At 52.0% G+C, this 23,878-nt stretch overlaps 10 protein-coding genes across 10 annotated transcripts; 6 read left to right on the forward strand and 4 right to left on the reverse strand.

Moving 5' to 3' along the window:
* Positions 1 to 217: 217 nt before the first annotated feature.
* Positions 218 to 708, forward strand: J4E82_005875 (uncharacterized protein; the record flags this gene model as incomplete). Its single annotated transcript, XM_051732135.1, has 2 exons — positions 218 to 336; positions 393 to 708. 2 exons carry the CDS (start codon positions 218 to 220, stop codon positions 706 to 708), a joined length of 435 nt encoding a protein of 144 aa, XP_051588155.1.
* Positions 709 to 1,521: 813 nt separating this feature from the next.
* Positions 1,522 to 2,502, reverse strand: J4E82_005876 (uncharacterized protein; the record flags this gene model as incomplete). The annotated part of the gene is made up of 1 exon (XM_051732136.1): positions 1,522 to 2,502. One exon carries the CDS (start codon positions 2,500 to 2,502, stop codon positions 1,522 to 1,524), a length of 981 nt encoding a protein of 326 aa, XP_051588156.1.
* A 1,131-nt stretch (positions 2,503 to 3,633) lies between these two features.
* J4E82_005877 (uncharacterized protein) lies at positions 3,634 to 4,680 on the forward strand (the record flags this gene model as incomplete). The annotated part of the gene is made up of 3 exons (XM_051732137.1): positions 3,634 to 3,985; positions 4,032 to 4,418; positions 4,472 to 4,680. The coding sequence occupies 3 exons, from the start codon at positions 3,634 to 3,636 to the stop codon at positions 4,678 to 4,680; spliced, it is 948 nt and encodes a 315-aa protein (XP_051588157.1).
* A 232-nt stretch (positions 4,681 to 4,912) lies between these two features.
* Positions 4,913 to 5,756, reverse strand: J4E82_005878 (uncharacterized protein; the record flags this gene model as incomplete). The annotated part of the gene is made up of 2 exons (XM_051732138.1): positions 4,913 to 5,572; positions 5,628 to 5,756. The coding sequence occupies 2 exons, from the start codon at positions 5,754 to 5,756 to the stop codon at positions 4,913 to 4,915; spliced, it is 789 nt and encodes a 262-aa protein (XP_051588158.1).
* A 508-nt stretch (positions 5,757 to 6,264) lies between these two features.
* J4E82_005879 (uncharacterized protein) lies at positions 6,265 to 7,593 on the forward strand (the record flags this gene model as incomplete). The annotated part of the gene is made up of 4 exons (XM_051732139.1): positions 6,265 to 6,342; positions 6,394 to 6,764; positions 6,813 to 7,224; positions 7,273 to 7,593. 4 exons carry the CDS (start codon positions 6,265 to 6,267, stop codon positions 7,591 to 7,593), a joined length of 1,182 nt encoding a protein of 393 aa, XP_051588159.1.
* A 904-nt stretch (positions 7,594 to 8,497) lies between these two features.
* Positions 8,498 to 9,715, forward strand: J4E82_005880 (uncharacterized protein; the record flags this gene model as incomplete). Its single annotated transcript, XM_051732140.1, has 3 exons — positions 8,498 to 8,830; positions 8,888 to 9,045; positions 9,109 to 9,715. 3 exons carry the CDS (start codon positions 8,498 to 8,500, stop codon positions 9,713 to 9,715), a joined length of 1,098 nt encoding a protein of 365 aa, XP_051588160.1.
* Positions 9,716 to 10,134: 419 nt separating this feature from the next.
* J4E82_005881 (uncharacterized protein) lies at positions 10,135 to 13,623 on the reverse strand (the record flags this gene model as incomplete). Its single annotated transcript, XM_051732141.1, has 1 exon — positions 10,135 to 13,623. One exon carries the CDS (start codon positions 13,621 to 13,623, stop codon positions 10,135 to 10,137), a length of 3,489 nt encoding a protein of 1,162 aa, XP_051588161.1.
* Positions 13,624 to 13,910: 287 nt separating this feature from the next.
* Positions 13,911 to 14,342, forward strand: J4E82_005882 (uncharacterized protein; the record flags this gene model as incomplete). Its single annotated transcript, XM_051732142.1, has 1 exon — positions 13,911 to 14,342. The coding sequence occupies one exon, from the start codon at positions 13,911 to 13,913 to the stop codon at positions 14,340 to 14,342; it is 432 nt and encodes a 143-aa protein (XP_051588162.1).
* Positions 14,343 to 17,262: 2,920 nt separating this feature from the next.
* VMA2 (Vacuolar ATP synthase subunit B) lies at positions 17,263 to 19,150 on the reverse strand (the record flags this gene model as incomplete). Its single annotated transcript, XM_051732143.1, has 8 exons — positions 17,263 to 17,804; positions 17,853 to 18,127; positions 18,174 to 18,490; positions 18,540 to 18,701; positions 18,749 to 18,784; positions 18,838 to 18,857; positions 18,909 to 18,993; positions 19,052 to 19,150. The coding sequence occupies 8 exons, from the start codon at positions 19,148 to 19,150 to the stop codon at positions 17,263 to 17,265; spliced, it is 1,536 nt and encodes a 511-aa protein (XP_051588163.1).
* A 2,344-nt stretch (positions 19,151 to 21,494) lies between these two features.
* On the forward strand, positions 21,495 to 23,858 carry J4E82_005884 (uncharacterized protein; the record flags this gene model as incomplete). Its single annotated transcript, XM_051732144.1, has 3 exons — positions 21,495 to 21,726; positions 21,780 to 23,293; positions 23,346 to 23,858. 3 exons carry the CDS (start codon positions 21,495 to 21,497, stop codon positions 23,856 to 23,858), a joined length of 2,259 nt encoding a protein of 752 aa, XP_051588164.1.
* Positions 23,859 to 23,878: the final 20 nt, after the last annotated feature.

A 23,878-nucleotide genomic window follows, 5' to 3' on the forward strand; every position in this document is an offset into this window, starting at 1 on the left:
CAGTCAGGCACGGCTTACCGAATTAGGGCAACTATCGCATTCATACGTTGTGGGGATGAGCCACGAACACAATCATCATGATCTCTTATAATGAGCTTCGTATGTTTCTGCAGCACTGGACATCGAGTCGCTTCCACTTTACGCACACTAAATCATACCGAAAAGTAAGTTCAGCCCCCCATCCACTAGACCCTTCTTTCGCATCGTCACATCGCTAATGTGCTTCACTTGTATAGTGTCTGGAAATCTAGTACCTCTTACCGTCATCAAGGGCGCAGGTCATGAGTTTATCCCACTTCCACAAGGCGACAACGCCACCGTAGCAGATTTCCACACGTACGTTTCTCCACACCATCTCATAAGTTCTCCTCAACGATCTAACCTCTGAGCAGCATCCGCACACAAACCACCGACTCACCCGCACATCTGACATCTGGCTTCTATAAGATCGAAGCTGGGCCCTCCAAACCCGCATCTTACAACTTTGAAGAGACCAAGTATGTTCTAAGCGGTCAAATCGATGTCTTGGATGAAGCAACCGGGATCACACATCACCTTGTCGCTGGCGACTTCGCGTTCTTTCACGTAGGATCCAAGGTTCAGTTTTCTACCAAGTCCAGCGGTATGGCCTTCTATGCTGTCACGAGGCCAGTTAGGGTGGCACATCCAAATCTGAAGGAAAGAGAAGAGAAGACATCGAAGTTGTAAGAGCCATTTGCCACAATAGCGTACGATCACCAGAGAAGGAAAAGGGAGCAAGTGAGAGCATCAGGCTATGCTATTTTTGGAAGAAGATGAATTTGTCTATTATCAATTGGCCTGCTGGTAACGCTGTAAATGAGCGGTCCAGGCAGGATCTTTACTTGAACAATCAGTGCAGTAAAGCTACGGGTTCAAGGAAAATTAATACCATTCACGATCAGTTATGTCACCCACAAAAATGTCGAAAAATGTCTTCCGTCAAGCGCAAGCTTCTCACTCATCGCGCATTTACCGACAAGCATGCGGCGTGTATACATAGGAATGTGTTCGGTATCTCCTGCCAAGATTGCGTGAATACTGTTACTGTGAATCATATCACGGAATCTAGGAACTAGAAGCAAAAAGATATGAGTATATGCTGAAGGAGGCGGAGCAGGTTAGTGAGCCGTGTAATCATGTGGTTTGTCACTCGCATAACGATGGCGATGCTTGCCCCATCTGTGTGTGGGGAGGATGTCTTGAGACCCTCCTCGGAACTGGGTTGATGAAGTTTTAGGGGATGAAGAGCGAGGTTTTATCGGAGTGGAGATGGCCATGTGTAACGAGGGGTGTTCATAACGATGATGCAGAGTATGCAGCCTGTGTAACAGCACCTCCAGCAACATTACAAAATACCGTTCGCAAAGCACAGCAAGAGGTTGGGATGAATAGATGAGGTCAAGAATGAATTGCATCGCGGGCCTTGTTGGCACTCCGCGTCATTATATAACCCAAACGCCCAGATCAAAGAGATTCGTTACCATGATATACTACTATCGTCTACCACTTAAGCTTCTTGTCCTTGCCAATGAATTCATCAATGATGTCCAAGTAGTACTCCTTGAGATCCTCAACCTTAGGAACCTCGTCGCTCTTGCTGTAGAGATCGTAAGGGTTGAACGCCTTGACGGCCTCCAGCATGCGCTCATCCTTCTCGTTCATCATCCACTTGTACGCACCACCAGTGTGCCACGGGTAGAATGAGTGGTACCTAATCATAGCAAGACCCTCGTCAGGGATGGTGCTCTGGTCCTTCATGATGTGGTAGAGGTACTCGTCGTGGCCCCAGCTCAACATGACATTGTCCATGCCACAGCCAGGTGTGTAGATACCGTGCTCGGTGCTGTAGATCTCATCCTTGTAGTCTGGGTTGTTCTTGAAAGTGTCGGGGTAGATGATCTTGGGAGAGTAGGCGCAGCCGACAGGGAATGTGTCGCCAACTACGTCCCATTGGCCCTGGGCGTCGTAGAAGAAAAGGAGCTTGCCGAGGTCGTGAATAAGACCTACAAGCTGGAACCAACGCGGCTTTCCATCGCGGCGAATGGCTTCGGCAGACTGGAGGAGATGCTCAATTTGCGAGAGGGAGGTGTCTGGGTCGGATTCGTCGATGAGTGTGTTGAGCTTCTCCATTGCTTCCCAGATGGTCATCTCTGCGCGTGTCTTGGCGTGGAAGGCGTTGCGCGCCTTGAGATTGTAGCCGACGGTTTGCTTCTCGTGCTGCTCGCGGTAGAAGTTCTTCACGCGGTCGCATGCTTCTTCGTACTGGCGGAACTGGGTCTTGTCCTTCTCAGCATCGAATTCGGATTTCTCGTAGATGTCCTTCTCTTTCTGTGTTGCGGTGCCGTTCTTGACCTTCATGGCGGCCTTGAGGACGTTGACATCGTCAATGGCGTCGGAAGTGGCTTCTAGAGCAAGACCATCGCGGTGGTCGTTGAAGTTCTCAGCCACATTGGGCGTTTCGAAGATTGCGCCTGGTGCCATGATGCGAAATGTAATGGGCCAAGAAGAGGGGTATCTTAAAAGTATGCAAAGTGCAGAAATGCGGTACGCTATGGAATGGTTGTTGAAGAGGTGATGAAGATGGGAAGTTAGTTGATTGATGTGTAGAGAATGCGACAAGATGAGAGCAGTACTTATCCTTTGCCCGCTACCACACAACGAAGCGTTGTATTGCCAGAACCAGCAGACATCATTACGTCCGAAGTAACCCCAGCCTGCCGAGCCTGAAATTCTGGAGTAAGATTTCTCATCGTCTCCATCTTTGAGATCCACTCGTCGAGGTCACTCCGCACCAGTCTGCCAGCAGATAGGGTCGAGCCAATCGTACCGGAGTAAAACTGCAATGTCAGGCAATTCTCGCCGTCACGCTCATCTGCCGTTGAGGAGCCAGAGGAGATCTGGGGTTCTGGAAACGCGACTAAGGGTCCTGGTGTGCATTCCGCCCGTGGTGGTTGGATGCTTGCGTTAGATCTGCCGCCGTTTGACGGGAGTGCATCGTGCGCGTCCGCATGGGGTCAGAGGGTGCAATTCTGCCCGCTCCGTCTGCATACAGTAATTGTCGCCGCCCCAACAGCCGATGGACCCTCTCTTCGTCGCGAACACTCGGCTGGGCCACCGATGATCAGAAAACGTGCTGCATGATGACGACCCGACTGGCAACATCCTGGGACCAGGCTCAGCCCCTCCAGGCACGTGATGCTCGGTGCCACCTTCCCCGACAACACCCCACGAACACGTTGGCTTGTCTGGGCAACTCCTGCTGCGAAAATTTCGCGTGAGGCTGAAGCGCGTCGAGCGCGTATCAGAAGCCATCTCGCAGCCCCCGGACCGAAGCTACACCGGCGGGGCAAGCATGGCGGGGCAGCATCGGACGTCGGGATGAATTATAGAGTCAATCAACGGTTGACGTATGTCTTTAGCCATACCAGAAGGGTAAAATTCAGCCACAGTATGGAGCTCCCAAGCAAATGCGAGCAAGCCAGCCCCTGGCCAGCAACATCCCCGCTGCTACTACTAATACCCCAAGCATACCACTGAGTCGCGATGAATCCCGCTCTCTCCAAGTTTATGCTCAAAAGTACACCCAAAAGTATCCTCAACCCACAGCCCGAAATGAACACTGCTATCCCCCTCAACACTGGCGCGACCATCCCCGCTCTGGGACTCGGAACGTGGCAGTCTGCGCCTGGCGAGGTCAAGAAGGCCGTTGTCCACGCTATCGAGAGTGGTTACAGACACATTGACTGTGCCTTCTGCTACCAGAACGAAGACGAGGTCGGCGAGGCGCTCCAGGATGTCATCTCGCGAGGAATTGTGAAGAGGGAGGACCTGTTCATTACCAGCAAGCTCTGGTGCACATTCCACACCCGTGCTGAGGAGGGTCTGCAAAAGAGTTTAGATCTGCTCAAGACACCTTACGTTGATCTCTACCTCATGCACTGGCCCGTTCCCATGAACCCCAAGGGCAAGTCTACTATCTCTTATGGGCACACCAAAACTAACATTTACAGGCAACCACCCCCTCTTCCCCAAGCATGAGGACGGTTCAAGAGACATTGACACCTCAATCACCCACCAAGACACATGGAAGAACCTCGAGAACCTGATCAAGTCGCATCCCGACAAGGTCAAGGCCATTGGTGTCTCCAACTACTCTGTCAAGTACATGGAGAAGCTTTTGGCCAAGGCCACCATCGTCCCCGCTGTCAACCAGATCGAGAACCACCCACTGTGCCCACAACAAGAAGTTGTTGACTTCTGCAAGGAGAAGGGCATCCACATCACAGCCTACAGTCCGCTAGGAAGCACTGGCTCGCCTCTCTTCAAGGACGAGGTCGTCAACGAGGTCGCAAAGAAGCACAGCGTCACCCCCGCCGTCATTCTCTTGAGCTACCACCGTAAGTTTGACCAAACATATGCTTTCTCGAGCACCCAACTAACTTCGTCAAAGTCGCCCGCAACTCCTCCGTCCTCGCAAAGTCGGTCACTCCATCCCGCATCGACGAGAACAAGAAGCTCATCTCCCTCGATGGCGAGGACATGGAGAAGCTGGAGAAGATTCACAAAGAGAAGGGCATCACCCGCTGCGTATACCCGCCGTTTGGTGTCAATGCTGGATTCCCGGATAAGCCTGAGGGCATGGATCTCAGCGGACCTTGACTACTTGAGGCAAGCAAGTTGTAGGTGTTGCATCTAGGATAGGACTAAAACGCTATACCCAATGAATTGTTATGAATTTCCAAGATCTTGAAACAGCCTATGTGATAGTTGAGAGGTCATGCAAACTGGTGAGAGACACAAAGAACATGTCAAGCTCATGAATATAAAGGAAAAAGTCTATCATTAAACGTTGCCTCCTCTGTCGTGCAACTCTAGCGATCAGTCAATCAATCTACCTACCCATCCACCCACCATCAACAGTAAGCACCTCCCCACTCACGTACGCACTCGCCGCACTTCCCAAGAAAACTACCGCGCCCTTGAAATCCTCCGGCGCTCCCCACCTCCCTGCCGGAATACGACTGAGGATACTCTCCGCTCTCTTCTCGTCCTTGATCAACGCCTCGTTCATGTCCGTAGCAATATATCCAGGAGCAATCGCATTCACACTAACCCCCTTACTCGCCCACTCGTTGCTCAGCGCCTTGGTAAGCTGTCCCACACCACCTTTACTCGCGGCATATGCTGGTACAGTAATGCCGCCCTGGAACGTGAGCAACGAAGCCACGTTTATGATGCTTCCGCGGCGACCTAGGGGAAGATCCGCGGGTTGGCTGAGCATGTGTGCGCCTACGTCGCGGCAGAGTTGAAAGACAGAAGTTAGGTTTACTTGGAGCACGGCGTCCCAGTCCTCGTCTGGGAATTGGTGCGCGGGATGCCGCTTTTGGATGCCGCCGCAGTTGAGCAGGATGTGTATTCTGTGGCCGTCGGAAAGGATGTTGGGTATGAGGGCGGTGATGGAGGATTTGGAGGAGAGGTCTGCAGTGTAGATTGTGGCTTTGCGGCCGAGGGACTCGATCTTTTGTTTGGTAGTTTGGTTGCTGGTATCGCGCTGGGGAGAGGTTGTTAGCAGCTGTGGGGATTGGGTGAGGGTAGTGAGGGCGTACTTGGACGAGGAGGATATCCGCTCCTGCTTCTGCGAGGGCGATGGCCATTGACTGACCAATTCCTCGCGTGCCACCTGTTACGAGGGCTGTCTGGCCCTCGAGCGAGAAGAGCTGCTGTACAGATGTCATACTGGCTGTCTTGCTTGGTGTGGTTCGGAAAGCTTCAGAGAAGAATTAAAGCTGTTATCGAGATTCCAAGGCTGTATATTGACCTTAAAATGACAGGAAGTCTGGGTAAAGTTCTTCAAGAACCTAATGCAAGTCAATCAAGAAGTTTGAAAGCTTGCGGCAGAAGTCGACGGCTTTTCCTGCAGCTCGATGTTTGGGTAGCTCGGAACTGCCTCGGAAAGGGTCAACCCCACCATCTGGGCATGCGTCGGCATCTGCTGTCCCGCTATTTCAAACGCCGAAGGTGGAATTTGTCTCCATCTGATGCATGCTATACTATGAGGCAAAGCGCGCCGATTGTCTGGCGCGTAATAGCTTCCGATGCCTTGCGAGATGACCTGATGCTTGAACCTTTCCTTGTTTCCTAACTTCAACTCTGCATCATTGTAAAGCTGAATACCGCTGTGTAACGCGCCTCGAAGCTTCACTTATACATTTCTAACTTGATTCCACCATACGTAGCGACAACATGTCTTCAACAGAAACGTCAGACGCCCCAAGGCAAATTCGCGCTTCAGTCCTCCATGGCGCGAAGGACCTACGAATTGTATGCGGCAAAAATACTCCCTCAAGCTTGAAGGTGCTAACAGGAAGGCAGGAAAACCGCTCACTCTTCCCACCTTCCCCCACAGAGCTCCAAATCAGCATCCGCAGCACCGGTCTATGTGGCTCAGATCTCCATTACTACAGGCACTACCGCAATGGCGATATTATCGTGCGAGAACCAATGTCGCTGGGTCACGAGTCAGCTGGCGTAGTAGTAGACGTAGGCTCAGAGGTATCGAATTTCAAAGTCGGAGACAAGGTCGCACTAGAAGTTGGACAGCCGTGTGAGAACTGCGATAGGTGCAAAGAAGGGCGGTACAACATCTGCAAAGGCATGAAGTTCCGGAGTAGTGCGAAAGCATTTCCGCACGCCCAGGGCACTTTACAAGACCGTATCAATCACCCAGCTGCTTGGTGCCACAAGTGAGTGTCGCGCCTGTTATAATTGCTAGAGAGACTAACAATGAGAAGACTACCAGAGGATATGTCTCTAGATCTAGGGGCCCTCCTTGAGCCTCTGAGTGTCGCCATCCAAGCATCAAAACGTGCACAATTAGCACCAGGTTCAACCGTCATGGTATTTGGAGCCGGAGCTGTAGGCTTGCTAGTCGCGGCTATGGCCAAGATATCAGGTGCTGGCACAGTGGTGATAGCAGATATCGATGCTGGGCGAGTACAATTCGCAGTCGAGAACAAGTTTGCGCATCGCAGCTTCACAGTGCCTATGAAGCGTGGAAGCACAATAGAAGAGCAACTGGACATCGCGAAGGAGGTAGCTGCCGAGGTCGGAAAGCTGTCAAAGGAAAGTGGTGGTGAAGTTGGCGAGGTGGATGCCGTATTCGAGTGCACAGGTGTGCCGTCTTGTGTGCAAGCATCGATATACGTAAGTTGCGCCAACACAGCTGACTTGGCTATATGCTAACGGATTCAGGCAACACGACCAGGTGGCAAAGTTCTGCTAATTGGTATGGGTACACCCATCCAGACGCTTCCCATTTCCGCAGCTGCTCTCCGCGAGGTCGACATCGTTGGTGTATTCAGATATGCGAATACATACCCCACTGGTATCGAAGTCGTATCAAAGCAGGGCGATGACTACCCTGCCTTTGCCAAGTTGGTAACACATACCTACAAGGGCTTGGAGTCGGCCGTCGAAGCGTTTGAGATGGCAGGAAAGACAAAGGACGATAATGGAAAGCTAGTCATCAAAGTTGTGCTTGAGACTGGCGAGGAAGACAAGGCTAATCTTTGAAAAAGTCGAATTTGGTGTTCATAGGTGATAGAAGATATAGCAACAGAAGCATGCAGTCAAGATCTCAAGCTCGCTTAACATGCTTCGCGTAGTTCTCAGTAGAACAAGACGTTCAATCCTATGTTTTCGGCTCTGTACCTTTGTCGGTGTTGGTAAACAAGTGACGTATGCGGGGAAGCATCAAGGTACCCCGGCTGCAAGCATGTGAAGTGTCGCTAACCCTTCCTTTTCCTTCACAGCCACGGCAACCCCAACCTTCCCCAGCATTACAGGCCGCCTCTGCAGCGCCAAAATCTTTGCATCTTAGCTCTGGGGTTAGTGAACGGTTTCTGACGCAAGCCACCTACTTTGCGCGGGGCAATTTCGCCCCAGGTCGCTGTTCGAAAGAGGAGATTTTCCCCATTCGTCAAAGTCCGACAAGCTGTGCCTGGCGCGACGCGACTCCACGCGTTCCCCACACTTTGCGTCAACAACGATATGCATTTCTCCACAGGTTTTCCGCGTTCCGACTCTTCTCGTCGCCATACTCGTGCCGAGGATCCGATCCAAACATAGCAATGCACCGCTCAGCGTAGGCAATGTCGCCGCAGTCTGGGGAGTATGCTGGGGAAGCGTGATGGTCGACTTCTGGACGTAGTTGTGGAATCTGCATTCCCCGAGTTTTGTCCCTGGTGAAGTGTGTAAACGAACATGCACGAAAGGCTCAGATTGCGTCGTCGAGCTTAGCTTGGACCCTGAGAGAAGCTTTGACCAAGCACATCTTTGGCGATTGAAAGTCGGTGTATTCCCGTAGGTGCGCATTGCAGCCTATATCTCATCACTCTGGGCCTCGCTGATTTCCTGTAGAGCTCATTCACTTGCAAACTTGTCCATTACCTCCTTTCATCCCAGTACATCCTTCACAATGGCACCAGCTGTCCGCAGACTCCGCGTCGCCGTCTCAGGCCTTGGTCGCATGGGTGCTCGCCATGCAAACCACTTCCTTCACCGCACACCCAAGGCTGAGCTCGTAGCAGCTTTCACACCAGCTGAGAATGAGATTGCGTGGGCAAAGGAGAACCTCGAGCCATGGGGCGTCAAGATCTACACCGACTACGACGAGATGCTGAAGCACGAGGGTCTCGAGGCTGTCTGTGTAGCTACTGTTACCACCGTACACGCCGAGCACACAATCAAGGCCATCGAGGCTGGAAAGCATGTATTGTGTGAGAAGCCGCTCAGCACCAAGCTGGACGTAGTACGTGAATCGCTATACCTGGATCCAGAAGAGCGCGCGACTGACAGCAGTACCTAGGTCCACCAAGTCCTCGACACAGCCAAGCGCAATCCCCACGTCAAAGTCATGTGTGGTTTCTCCCGTCGCTTCGACGCTTCCTACGTCAATGCCTACAACATGACGCTCAACGGCGACATTGGCCGTCCCACAATCCTGCGATCACAAACCTGCGACAAGTAGGTTGCGCAACCTCCAGATTCCCTAATCCAGGAATATAAGCTAACATACAACCCCCACAGATACGACCCATCTGGTTTCTTCGTCGCCTATGCCGAGTTCTCAGGCGGCATATTCGTCGACTGCAACATCCACGACATCGACCTCGCCCTCTGGTACTTCTCCGCCGAAAGCAAGGGCAAGACACTGCCTGTAGTGAAGTCCGTTATGGCCGTCGGCGTCACAGCGCTCGAGCCCGACCTAGCCAAGCATGGCGATGTTGACAACGGCGTTGGTGTCGTAGAATTCCACTCAGGCCAAATCGCATACTTCTACTCCTCGCGCATGAACGCCCCAGGCCAACACGACATGACGGAGATTATCGGTACCAAGGGCAAGCTGGCCGTCAACTCGAACCCCATGACGGGACTGTTGGAGAGCCATATCTCTACTGGTATCCACAGGGATATTCCGCAGAACTACTATGAGAGGTTTGAGCAGGCGTTTGTAGAGGAGGCGAGGCAGTTTACTGATGCGGTGCTCGAGGGCAAGGAGGTGCCGATTGATCTGCAAAGTTCAATGGAGGCGGTCAAGATTGGTGTGGCACTGCAGGATAGTCTGAGAAATGGCAAGAAGATCTTCTTCGACAAGCAGGGTAACAGGGTGGATGAGGCGAGGGCGAAGTTGTAGAGTATTCAGTTGGTGGCGATATACCTGATAGACTGCCCTAACGATGTGGGTAATTAGACAGATGTAATCTCGGATCAAAAGTATTGAACGATCATCACACCTTCTAATGAAGTATCACTTCCCTGAGTAACTAGCCTATCATCTTAGGAAAGCATGTACATGATGCGCAGTTTGAGAGGCAGAGATATGTGAGTACAATGTCTTTGGCATTGATGTGGCTTGGTGTCCGGGAGGTATCCGTCATAAGATATATGTCTTACAGTGTCTATCTACCAGTGTGCCTCCTTTTCCAGACCATGCCATTCGTTCAGCCATCCACATCACTCGTATCGTATCGTTTCGTAGAAAGCGTAAGCCCAGCCTAATCCAACACCAATACCCATTTCACCTTTTGATCCATATACATTCATTTCATCTCTTTATCGCACGGGCATGTTCTCGACGTTCTCGAAAGCGAAGCTCGGGCTGCCTGGCTCAGCAGTAGCAGCCTGCGGTGGAAGATCCGATCGTGCATCACCTTGGCTACCGTCCTCCTTAATGACAGTTCCATCCTTGCCACCTTCTGTGACAGTGATGATCTCCACGTCAACGCACTTCTGCACCGTCTGCTTCAGACCGGGAACCATAGCACGCAGAGTGTCAAGCTCATCGAAAGCAAGTTCACGGTTCAGAACGACTTCCTTGGGCTCACCGTTGTCGAGACGACGCTTGAGACCGTTGATGAAAGGCATGGCTTTCTTGGATTCAGACTTGTCAATGGACTTGCTGATGGCCTTGATGTCGATGGATTCGGCGTCGCGGAGCATATCAATGTACTTCTTCTGCCAAGCAGGCCACTCCTTGGCGGCGAAGATGATGATCTTCTTCTCCTTCTTGGGGTCGAAAGTAGCGGCTTTACCCTTTGATAGCTTCTTCATGGCGTTACCCTCTGCTGATGTGATGTTTGTTTGTGTGGTTCGGACAAACTCTCGGGCAGCGGTGAGGGAAGCGTTGGGCTCGGGGACCTTGGGCCAAAGCGCTTTCTGGATGGTCTCCTTGTTCTTGAGCACCTCAAGCCAGATGTATTCTGCCCAGTGAGGCGCGATAGGTGTGAGGAGAAGGGCTTGGAGTTCAATGAACTTCTTGACCAAGTCTTGGTGCATACCAATACCCGCAGCCTTGGTGGCCTCACGGTAGAAGTCACGCGCGCTGGTGAAGTCGTAGAACCCGGACTTGAGAGCTAGCTTGTAAGATGTGTTGGAGTAGTGTCCAAATGCCTCGTGAACCAAGAAGTTCATCTCGTTGTCAAACATGTTGTCGAAGAGCAGACGCTCGCTACCGCTCTGTCGTTGGATAACGTCAGGGTTCTTGACCTTCGCTTCTTGCCTCTTCTCCATGTATGCGGCTGCATTGGGAACGTAGATAGCTTCGTTCATCAAGTCTTCACACCATTTGCGGAGCTCGAACAGCTTCAGGATGTTGCTGTTCGCGACTGTCTCTTCGAAGTTGGCGTCTGAGATCTCGTCTCCTGCGTCGGCAAGGGCAATACGTGTAGCGTCGGCACCGAACTTCTCGACAGCACCGGCGATGGTCAGGAAGTTACCGGTAGACTTGCTCATCTTGTCACCGTTAAGGAGCAGATGTCCATTCACACGGAAGCTGCGGGGCCAGTTCTCCTTGGGGAAGATGGCGGTATGGACGTAAAGGTTAAAGGTCAGATGGTTCTGGATGAGATCCTTACCACTGGTGCGCATGTCAAGTGGGTACCAGTAGTCGAAGTGTCGTCGCATAGTTTGCAGAGTCTTGGCGGGAATGTCGGATTGCGGGAGATCAGATCGGTCGCGGAGAGCGAATACATAATCCCAAGCCTCGTCTGTAAGCTGATCAGGCTTAACTCCGAGAGGACCAGGCTCCTTTCCGAACATGTCCTTGTGCAGTAGGTGGGCGAATGAGTAGTAGGCTTGGTAGATTGTGCTGTCTGACAGACTCTCGACCATCACACTTGGGTCCCAGGGTACCTTGGTACCAAGACCGTATGAACGAGCACACGCCCAGATGCTGAGCCAGTCGACGACTCGCAAGAATTGGTTCTTCGCCTCAGGGTAGTAAAGGTTGAGCTCGCCCTCAATATGCGAGCGGACCTTCTCAGCCCATTCACCGTCTCCGCCGTTCGCTGCTGTGCCGTAGTTCATGTACCATTGGTCGAGAAGAGCTGCAACGCAGTCGTCACCACTTCGGCTGATGACCTTGCCATCAGGCTCGGCGTACGGGAAGGCATCACCAGAGTCGATGAGCTGCTTGCGAACCAGCGGCTTGGCTTCTTCTACAGTCTTTCCGCTGAAGTCGCCGTGAACCATCTTGCCCTTGTAGAATCCTTCCTTGTAGGCCTTCTCTTTGGCGTCGGCAAGCTTTGCAGAGTCTTTGGGGGATTGAATCTTCATCTGCTCCACCAAGTGCTTCGCGGTGAGGTTACCGTAAGAGGGAGTTTCAATAATTGGCAGGAGGTCGTCAAACTTGACCCATTCCTTCTGGATACCGTAGTACTCGGCTTTCTTGGCGAGATCGAAGGACGTGATGTAGTCATCTGGCGAGTCTGATGGCACGCATGTGACAACAGCCGTACCCTTTGTGTCCTTGACTGTCTCCATGGGAAGAATGTAGACGTCCTTGTGGACGGAAAGAGGGGCGTTGACGACTGTGCCAACAACATCCTTACCAGGGAAGGTGGCGACAATCGAGTACTCGCCCCATTTGGCAGTGGTACCTTGGTATGCCATGTTCCTCGCGGCTCTCTCACTAAGGACGTAGTATTCGTTGTCGTTGATCTTGACCAAGGAGTAGTTGATCGCAGGGCCTACGAAACATGAGGTCTGACCGTACATAGTTTCTGGACGAAGCGTGGCTGGGACGAAGTAGCAAGAGGCGCCCTCGGGAACGGCGTCGGCATGTGCCTTGGCGGAATCTGCCCACTTCACAACCTTCATCTTGAGTGCGGTGTACTCCTGGACGGTGACACCTTCTCCTGACTGCCTGTCGTGGTCCATGCATGCTTGGCCATCCTTTGGACTGTAGACAGTGTAGCGCTTAGCAAAGATGATCTTTCCCATGGCTTTCAGGCGGCGCATTTGCCAGGCAACAAAGTTGTCGTAGTAGGGGTTGGCATCGGTGGTGACGAACTGACGTCTCCAGTCTATCCTAGCTCCAAATGCTGTGAGATCCTTCTTAGCAAGTGGGGGGAAGAACTCGATCCAGTGATAAGGGTCAGAGAACTTGTGAATCTCCTCAAGAGGGATGCCCTGGGCAAGCATGATTTGGAACTGGTACTTTGTCTTGACAGTCTTGGCGGATGCCTTGCCTTTCTGTGCCTTGAACTTGGTGATGTCGGTCTTTGTCTCAGCCTGTGTTGGAGCTGGTGGCTCTGGTACAGAAGTCTCGACAACATCTTCAACAGGGCAGCGTTCAAAGTTCTTTCCGAACATCTCAACCTCCCGAACCAACTTGTCTGCACATGCCTTGATAGGCATGCCGGTCACATGGTAACCTAACGGAAAGAGAGCACGAGCGCCAGTCATCCTTCGGAAACCTGCGGTAAACTCGACTTTACTCGCGGTGAAACCATGTCCGGCATGTAGGGTACCGTTCATGTACGGGTAAGCAAAGCAACCAAACCATTTAGGGTACTTCTCGTGGAGTTGGTCAGGTGTGGTGGTGTCGAAGGGTTCTTCTTCGAGAGATGGGGCGTCGGGGTTGAAGACGCCTTGCTCTTCCCATGCTTTCTGATACTTCTTCTCTTGCGCGGTCAATGTGTCACGCTTCTCAGTATTCTCAATCTTCAGTGTCTTTGACTCAGCCTCCTGCGGCTTGAGTTGTTCCAGGGTTGCGGCGACGGCGCTCTTTGGCGCGTCGCTGAGTTTTGTGGCCTCCGCCATCACGACAATTCCAGAAAGTAAAGAACGGTCGTAGAAAGAATTTGGAATGGACGCGGAAACAAAAGTTTGTGGATGTGAGGGGTGTATGGAGGAAGATGGTGGCCAGTGCGGGCTTTCGCGGGTTAGTCACAACTTTTTCGATTTCGGTGCGAGGAATTGTGGGGCTGTTTGGTCTGTGCCTCAACTGTAAAGAACGTCAGTCAAGCATCTTCAAGAAACCACACCGCGAATCGACCAGTCACACGAGCCGCTCTATCACCGTCGTCGAATCGACGAAGCCAGCGACCATGCTGCGCCTCTTCAACCGCCTTCTCGGCCGCAACGAGAACACACTGCCACCCTTTGACTTTGCGCGCAACAAATACCCAGCCAAGAAGAAATGGCCGCCGAATCTGCGCGCCCTGACGGACAAGCAGCAGTTCCGGTTCGAGCGCAAGTTCAAACGCCGCATAAAGATGAAGTCTATACGGCCGCAATGGAACAAGTGGACAAAGGTGGTGCAGTGGAGTCTGATCAGCTTCATCGTCGTCTACGGCGTCTTGTTCCACGACTTCCGAAATGACCCGATGAATCCAAGGCCGGGCGAGCAGGTGTTTGAGGGATTGAGGAAAAGGATGTGGGGATTGTTTGGGGGGTTCTATACACATACCGAAGATCGGGCTCCTGCGACTCTTGTCTCTCCGGGAGATAGTCGAGAACGGAAAGACGGTCGCGACTAGCCTCCAGGCTTTAGTGAAGAAGATTAGCTGGTGGAAATGAAGAAGAAGAATTTACACAATGGCTTGATCTGCGAAGGAACCACCAAGCGAGTTGTAGCCACATCGTTGAGAAACGATTGGAGTAGGTGACTTGGAGTCTTGAATCAACATGGGAAATATGTACTTGTATGGAGAAGGATAGTGGGGAGGGTATTCTCCCGTCCGCGGCATCGGCGGCGGAGGTATGTGTGCCGGTCTCGCCCTTGTCGCCTTGCCAAAGTTGGTCAGTTTGCTAAATTGTGTTCAGATAAAAAGAAGAACTCACGTCGTATACGTCGTAGTCTTCTTGCCATGACTTCTTGACCCAGCACCTCCGTGGCCCATCAATCACCGTGCATACGGACTCTGAGAAATCCAGATACACATGGGCCGTGGCCCAGTGCTGGGCCCTTCTCGGGGTGTCGAACAGAAACACCAGCCAGGCCGTGAAATGAGGCGCCGACGCCTGATGCCAGCTCTTCGTCACGTACACACAGGTACCCGTGGCCCCTGGTGGAAGAAAGAACTTATTCCACAGCCCAAAGGCGAACTGCTCGACCACCGAGGTGCGGTCCCTACGGTTACGGAGATCGTTGCGGATCCCGACCTGGTCCCCGAGGATGATGTCGGGAGAAAACAAGATCTGACCTCGTACTCCTCTATGTGGGTTAGGTTAGCATGTATACTCCCTGCTCATGCTTGAATTTGAATGCAGCTTCCATCTAGCCCACATCCCAAGCATACGCATTGGCTCCATGACACTCTTGGCCATATTCCACGCAGAGGTGGTGACTACATGAGGCCTGACAGATTGCCGGAGTAGCCGCTCTTATCACTAAAGGTATCCTGGCTCTTAGCTTGTCTCGATTTCAAGATGAATTGTCTCGCTGTAGGTCGGCACGGAGCCGAAGTTGAGCTGTCTTTATTTGAATGAAGATACGCATCCTTCAGTCCGGTGTATGTTCGAATGTCGGAAGTGGAAAGGCCTAGGTCGCTGTATCGGCGTCTTGTATGGAATGGTCGGATGATATAAGTTGGGTAGACAATATCGAAGGCTCTTTCATCTTAGTTCTGACAAGTAATATCCTACTTGTTAGTGCCACGTCTTTCTATTCTAGAAGCAGAACTCACTGTTTTTTCTTCCTCCATCCACTTCGAAGTACCTCGTTGTTCTTGAACTTCATGCTGAACTATTCTCCATTTGCTGTCTCCAGTTCCCAGTTTCCAATATCGAGCTCTTCTCATATATCTTTATACTTACCTTTCATACTTGCCTTTCATTTTTGCATTTCACGAAGTAACACCAAGAAAGCAATGCTTGAAGAAAAAAGATAGAGAAATCAACGCTTACATTGTCATCGGATCCGCCACGGGTCTCGGCCAGACCGGCGCGAACGGTGGCATGGCGGTCATATTGGCGACCAAGAAAGCTTGCGAGGAGAAGACCGTGACGGCGGCAGCGAGCCGGTGAACAGGAGACAGAAGAGGCAAAAGAAGATAATGGCAGGAATAGCAGCAGCAAGGGGTTTGTGGCGGGTGGTCGGGCGGTGACGATACGCACTGTTGTTGCTTGGACGTTCAAAAGTTCAACAAGCATCACATCACAACAAGGCAAATTTTCACGTGGCATCATAATAAAAGCGTTTGCACTGTTTACAGATCGATGTGAGATGGGATGGTGCGGGGGAATATCCGCAAGACACGCCTCCTTCATTCCCACTACTGAACTCGAAACAGCCCAAGCCATCGTTGAACTATACAGGACACCAACTCCCTTCGAAGGACAGAAGCAAGCAGGTGTAACCCTTCCCGCTCAAGGTAACCAGGTAATCCCCTCCCCTCGCCGACCAACCTTCGAAAATAACTCCGAGCTGGGATACCTATCAGCCTAGGTAGCCAGTATCAAAGGAACTGCAGCAGCGAAACGCACGGTCAAGAAGGAACTGAATCTTTTCAAACCCCTGGTCGGCGATTTTGTGCTGTTGGAAAGCATGGCAGGATTTGTGGGCGCCATGCTGATGCATTACTCTAAGTATTGCAAGTATTGCAATTCATGTAGGCTTCAGGCCTTGCAGACTGGCCTCTCCAATTTAATAGAGAGAAGAGCGCGGATCCAAGCCCACCAAAGACCACTGCAAAATGAGAAACAAAGGAAAAAAGCCTAATCGACAGGCCATCAGAGCCAAAGAGAGGGAGCCAATCCCATTAACCACGATACCAAGCAAAGATGTATTGCCGACTTATGGGACGCGATTCAAGTTGGCCTTGGCCAGGACGAAGACAACGTAACCCCACTCCAGAATGATTGCACGAGTACATGACAACATCTCTAAGTGTCAAGTTACTTGTTATGAAAACAAGAAGCAGACGTTGCTACCAAGTGAGTCAAACTGCCAAATAAAAAAAGATCAAAAAGGCAGTCTTCTCCCTGTGATACATTGGTAATAGGTGGACTTTTGTAAATAAAAGAGTGCAGCGATGTAAATCGCTCAAAAAGCTAGAACGAAAGGCGATATCTCTGTGTCTTTAATGATAACAGGGAAGTATGGAGGTAGTGCATCAAACTGACGTGCTGGGGGTTAGAAACCATAGGGTATCTCATGGTCCTTAGAGCTTACTATTGTAAGATGAGTAGAATATAAGATTCACATAACTTGTATGAGTGTATCACGAATATGGATGGCTGATAGCATCAATATGACCGGAAAGTCAAATTATCATAAATCATCATGATTAGTCCAATCCATATCATATTGCACGCAATCAGGCACACATCCGATTAAAGATTCAGCAAATTCATATATCCTCAATGCAGTATTTCTACCCACATTCCGCTCACTGAACATGGCCATAGAGTCAATCCATTCCATCCTCAAACTCAAACACACTATAGATATCTTGCTTAAACATCAATCAAGTTCTCACCCTGTTGGCCATTCTCACCAGAGTTGTCCTTGGTATCCTTGTTGCCCTTCTTCTTGTCACCATCGTCACCGCCCCGACTCCTCTGGTAGTATTGGTCGAGAACCTTGGCTGGGATACGGTTGAGGAGTTCCTTGGGGTAGATACGGAGCAGCGACCAGGCGAGGTCGAGGGATTCGTGAATGGAGCGGGACTCGTAGGCACCCTGGGAGATAAAGGAGCGCTCGAACTTCTCGAGGAACTCAAGCGACAGCTTGTCTTCTGAGGACAGAGCTTCCTCTCCGACGACTGCCTTCATGGCAGCGGCATCACGACCAATAGCGTACTTGGCGTACAGCTGGTTGGACACATCACCGTGGTCCTTTCGTGTGCGGCCCTCACCGATGGCAGACTTCATGAGACGGGAGAGGGATGGGAGAACGTTGATCGGAGGGTAGATACCCTTGTTGTCGAGTTGACGGTCAATGAAGATCTGACCTTCCGTAATGTAACCAGTCAAATCGGGGATAGGATGTGTGATATCTGACGTAGTTAGTATAAGGCGTTGGTGGTGTAATCTTCAGGACATACCGTCGTTAGGCATAGTAAGAATAGGGATCTGAGTGATAGATCCGTTACGGCCCTCAACACGTCCAGCACGCTCGTAGATTGTAGACAAATCCGTGTACATGTAACCGGGGTAACCACGGCGACCAGGGACTTCCTCTCGGGCAGCGGAAACCTCACGTAGCGCATCACAGTAAGAGGACAAGTCGGTAAGAATGACCAAGACGTGCTTCTCGAGCTGGTAGGCGTAGTATTCGGCGGTGGTAAGGGCGAGACGTGGAGTAATGATACGCTCGATGCTAGGCTGGGTTAGCTGGGGTCGTAGCGCATGCGCACCTGACTTACGTAGGGTCGTTTGCCAAGTTGAGGAACAGAGTGACACGCTCCATACTGCCGTTCTCCTCGAAGTCGCGAGTGAAGAAGCGACTCGTCTCCAAGTTGACACCCATAGCACCGAAGACAATGGAGAAGTTGTCGTCGTGGTCATCATGTACACCCTTGGATGGCTTTCCAACAAGACCAGCCTGTCTGCAAATCTGCGCGGCGATTTCGTTGTGAGGTAGACCCGACGAGGAGAAGATGGGGATCTTTTGGCCACGGGCGATCGAGTTCATGGTGTCGATGGCGGAGATACCGGTGGAGATCATCTCCTCGGGGTAGACCTGCAGATCGTCAGTCGCATAGTCAGAAGAAAGCAGGACTGATACATACACGAGAGTATGGGTTGATGGGAGAACCGTTAATGTCAAGGTAGTCCTCGGCAAGCACCTTGGGGCCCTTGTCGATGGGCTTTCCTGAACCATCGAAGATACGACCCAACATGTCCTCGGACACACCGAGCTTCAAGCTGTGTCCAGTGAATTCAACTTTGGTCTGCGACTGTCAGTGTAGTCCCCGTGCGCAGCGCTGAGCCTAAGTACCTTCTTGACATCGATACCAGATGTGCCTTCGAAGACCTGTGGCACGATTAGATTGAGTCGTCGCACAGCTTGAGCGTGTCGGAATTTACCTGGACAACGGCGCGGTTGCCTGCAGCATGTGTCAGTCTCGGGGTGTATCATCGGCGTCGGAGTAGCTTACCTCGAGCTTCGAGGACCTGACCAGAGCGCTCGGTGCCATCGGGCAGAGTCAGGGAGACAATCTCGTTGTATCGCGGGAATTTGACCTGTCCACCACATGTATAAGCTTCCTCTCACTCCGTCTTATGACCTTGGACTACGCACATTGTCGAGGATAACCAATGGACCGTTGACGCCTCCGATGGTGTTGTATCGTATCCTGGGCGTCACCGAGATCATGCGGGGGTCCACAACTTCAGGCATCGTGGCGGTAGTGAGCGGTTCGGGGAGGTGCAGGTGTCGCTCGGAGTTGGATCGAGGGCCGCGGTCGGTCTGTAGCCTCGAAGATCGTTGGGTGACGAAGTTAGAGGTCGGCCGTCCAAGTGGGTTGGGGAAGCTCTGACCAGGATGCTCTAGCGCCTATGCCAGATGCGACAATGACGCTGGGCTGTGGCAGCTGGGGCTTGGCACTTTACTGCGACATTTACGCAGAGCAGCCTCGCCCTCGCATGTAAACAAACATAGAGAGCTTGCTGAAGCAAGATCGTCCTGTGTATGATCAGTACGTGTTTTCGCATCAGCGCAGGCATCAACAAGGCGAAACATGAAGGTTAGGGTGGAGGTCAGCAGACTAAGAGCATTTCGTGATGAATAAAGCGGAGGACGGAGTGCAGGTAAGGTCGCAACAGTTAGATGGTATTATACTACTGTAAAACTATGCTATCTTGACCATATCCATACAGCTAATGCGAACACAAAGCTGTCGCCAACCAAAGTGCCCAATAGATCCAAGCTCTACAATAAGTGTCGAGAATCTGTTTGACCATGTCAGTAATTGTTGGATAGAAACTTCAGCAATGACAGAACAGAGTATGTATAAGGATCAGACATCCAAGGAAGGTATTCGCGCTCATTGTCCATCGGTTGTAGGTTCAATTGATGGCTAGCGTGGAAACTGCGAATGTGGAAATGTTTCATCATGAAAGGGAGAGGTGTGAAAAAAATGGAGAAAACTGACCTTGTATCACAGCAGACATGCCATGGAACTGTTGTTAGCTGTCATGATGGCGCGCATACGCGTATGCTATTGCGCCGCAAAGCTGTTTGAGCCTGCGTTATGCGCACATTCAACAATGCAGTCGTCGCCAGACTGGTATAGTATTGCGAAAATCTCGATGGAATGCAATGCGATGCGATGCCGGGCTGGGCGACAAGACTCGGAAAGGCACGCGCCGATCAGAGTAAGCGAGGATTACTGTACTTGAACATTAGCAATCTGACATGCAAACTTAATCAGATGATTCAAGCATAGTGACAGAGGTCATACGACAGTACTGGCAAGTAGCAGTCGCCCGGCGAAGGGCAACCGAACAGCTTTGCTATCTTCAAGGTCGAATCGGTAAGGAAAAGAAGTTGCTGAGGGTATAATCTTTCCAGAGAAAAGCAAAGAAAAAAGGAGTAGACTTACGTTATAGGGAGGGCTGGCTTCGGGCCTTCAATAATTCGCATGAAGCAGCCCGGAGCCAGTGGTTGTTCGCATGTCCATCACGACCTGCGGATTGAGTTTATTGTCGAGAGAAAACCAGTGTCGCGGTCGAAGAAAAGTACAGCGCCGAATTAGCGCGCCAAGATTTGTCGCATCACGTGTACGCCCGAACGGGCAAGCGGGATTATTTGGAATCGTCATCCGGGCAGTGACGACCAGCAGCAAGGCGTCACAGCAAGAAGAGACTTCAGTGTGCACCCTGTCAAGTCGGAAACGAGTGAACAACATTCAGACGCGTTGTTGTCCTGCTGTGCCGGCGGATATATTGCTCGTGAGTTGCAGACCGGATAGATTGGGTTCTGCCCAGCCACGCAGCTTTTCGCGCGATACCGAAACGGCCCCCTAACCAGCGCTGATCTTCGGAGAGGGCCATGCGCCCATCACCTCTCACCACGCCAGAACTCCACCACTCGACGCCCGCGTCCCTGGCATCGTCCCTGGCCCTGGATCTAAACTCGCACCGGACGCATCGTCGCATAACACCGCGTCGCTAGACACCATCGCCGCACCGCTCCTGCAGCCTCTGGACGGCCTCTCTCTCGTCTCTACTCCACCGCTCTGCTGGCGGGACGGATGCGACACGATATCACCCGACACGACACCGCGCCAGACGTGGCAGCACACCTCAACTCCACCTCTTCGCCCTCGTGAGTATTGCGCTGCACCTTGCGCGACCTCTTGCTTGACCCTCGCCCTGTTCCAAGTGCCCGGCAAGTACCGACCACCGGCCTGCAGCGCGCCCATCGCGACACCTGCGCGGGCAATTCATCAGCCTCCCCCATCGGCAACATCGGGGCCATATTTCGACATCTCGTCGCAACCACCTGAAATACTCTTCCCCCATTGGACTTGACGCGATTTTCCGAGCACGTATGACTTGGAAGCAATAACATTGCTGAACCCATCTCGTCGCCGGTCAATCTTCGCATCACGCGGACCTACCTCCCAATTTCTTCAACTGTCGCATTACCTCTACCCGATACATTTCCGCAACTGCGAGGCGACCGTCCGCACTGAAGATCCAGCAAGATGATGACAACGAGCTACCCACACAATGGCGGCATGCCCCCTCAAGGCATGCAGCATGCGCACCCAGGTATGGGCGGCCCTGGCCCGAACCCAGGCCAACATGGAATGCCACCGGGAATGCAGCACGTCTCCGGCCCCAATGGTCCTGTCAGTCAGGCTGGACCCATGATGGGCATGCAGCCAGGCATGGGTGCTAATGCGCATGCCCTCTCACACCTACAGCCTCAGCAGCACATGTTCCCTCAACAGCAGCAACATCAGATGAGTCAGTATTACTGCTTCGTGCAACTGTACGGCAATGACTGACAGACATGATAGTGAACCCTGCAATGATGCAACAGCAACGGACAGCCCAGCAAGCATTCATGCACCGGCAGCAACAGCAGGCCATGCTTGCCCACCAACAAGGCGGTATGGGAATGGGTTTCCAGAATCCCATGAACTTGAACCAAGCACAAGCACAACAGTTGCAAGCAATGAGGAATGGACAGATGGGCCAAGGACCGTTTGTCAACCTTCCTCCCCACCTGCTCCAGCAACAACAGCAGATGGGTGGTCAACATCCTGGAGGCCCGCAACAACAAGCTGCCATGGCCCAAGCAGCTCAACAACACGCTCATCAACAACAACAAATGCAGGCACAACAGCAGGCGATTGCTATGCAACATGCCCAATCTCAGTCTAGCAATCACAGCCAGGCAGGGAACCAGGGACCGCCACAAACCTCTCAGCCTCAGCAAGGGCCTCTTCGTCCTCCATCCGCGATAGGCAGTCATCAGGGACAGTCGTCGCCAGCTCCTCAACCTACGCCTCAGCAACAGCCACAGCCACCACCACCGCAGCCACAACAGCAGCAACAACAGCAACAGCAGCAGGCTCAGCAGCAACAGCAGGCCCAGCAACAAGCCCAGCAGCAGGCTCAGCAACAGGCTCAACAACAGGCCCAGCAACAAGCTCAACAACAGCAACAGTCATCCCAACCGCCACAATCAGGCCCAGGGCCACAACAGCAGACGCCTGCTCCATCCCAACCGCCCAACCTACCTCAACAAGCAAACCAACAGGCTCAAAACCAAATGCAACAACGGAATCCAGCACTAGTACAACAAGCTCAGGCACAGGCTCAAGCGAACGCTGCCCAAAACCAGGCCCGTCAAATGGCAATGATGAAGCAGCAACAAGCACAGACTGTTTCTTCAGGCCAGGGAACACTGAAGTTGCTAAACTTCGTGGAACAAATAGGAAACTTCAACGGCACAAACAACAACATTGAGTGGTGGCAAGCCTTTGTGGATAGATTCTTCGCCGAGTCTGGATCCTTTGTCCACATCGTTTGCTCCTCAAGTACAGAGAGATCTAAGCAATTCGAAATTGTTTACGCCGCCCTACCTCGATACTTCTACACGCTCTTCAACACCGACGTCGCCAGCTTGCAAATCACTCTGGATGGAGCGACAGAAAAGGTCTCAGGTGCTGAGCTCAAAGTAACTTGTGAGCGAGCAAAGTTCATCTACACATACAAGAACTCTTGCCAGGTTGTGTACCAAGGCAAACTGACCGCGTTCTGGTCTGGCTCAGATAAGCTGGAGTGGTTGCTGTTCGACGGTCTCGGCCACGAACAATTCATACCACTCAATGCTCTGAAGCAGATGTTTGTTCAACCTTCGCCGAACCAACTGAATCCAAATCAGTCGCCGCGGATGAAGAAGAAGGCAGGACCACCGCAGCAACGAGGGGTTGAGCCGCCAGAAGCGTATCTACCCATCAACAAGCTGCTCAGTGCTAGTACTACAGACTATGGGCTGCCTCACGGCTTGCAGGCCTATCTTGAGGTAAGACTCTTCTCCACATCATCCTCATGGACATTAACACTAACAAGCCTAGATTTACGAGCCAATGAACCACATGACAAGCTTGATGGTACACTACCTCGAGAACCCTCATATGAAGCCAAGCGAAGCTCTGGAGTCATGGAACAACAACATGGCAAACACCCAAGGCGGTCCTCAAGGCCCGCAGCACCCGAACCAAGGGCCTCAACAGGGACCAGGCATGCAACCTAACATGCAGCCCGGCCCGCGACCAGGAGGCCCCGGCCAGCCTCAAATGTTCATGTCACCCGCGATGCAGAACTCCCTTCTTCCTAACGGATCAATGGGTGGGTCGCCTCACTTCCAACATACACCCTCGCCTAACTCGCAGCCCATGATGAAGCAACAGAGCACTAGTTCACACACCATGAGCGTCAACACATCTCCAAACATGATGAACAACAAGCGGCGGCGGAGCACAGTAAAGATGGATAACGATGACGGTGGCGGAGATATGAACGGCGGGCAAAAGGTCAAGCAAAGCCCAAGGGTGGGAGGTAACAAGAGGATGAAGGCGGGCAACTAGTCCTTCATTACTTGTCCCTC

Source organism: Alternaria postmessia (genome assembly GCF_024291825.1).
Source record: "Alternaria postmessia strain BMP 2775 chromosome Unknown scaffold_32, whole genome shotgun sequence".
NCBI lineage: Eukaryota > Fungi > Ascomycota > Dothideomycetes > Pleosporales > Pleosporaceae > Alternaria > Alternaria postmessia.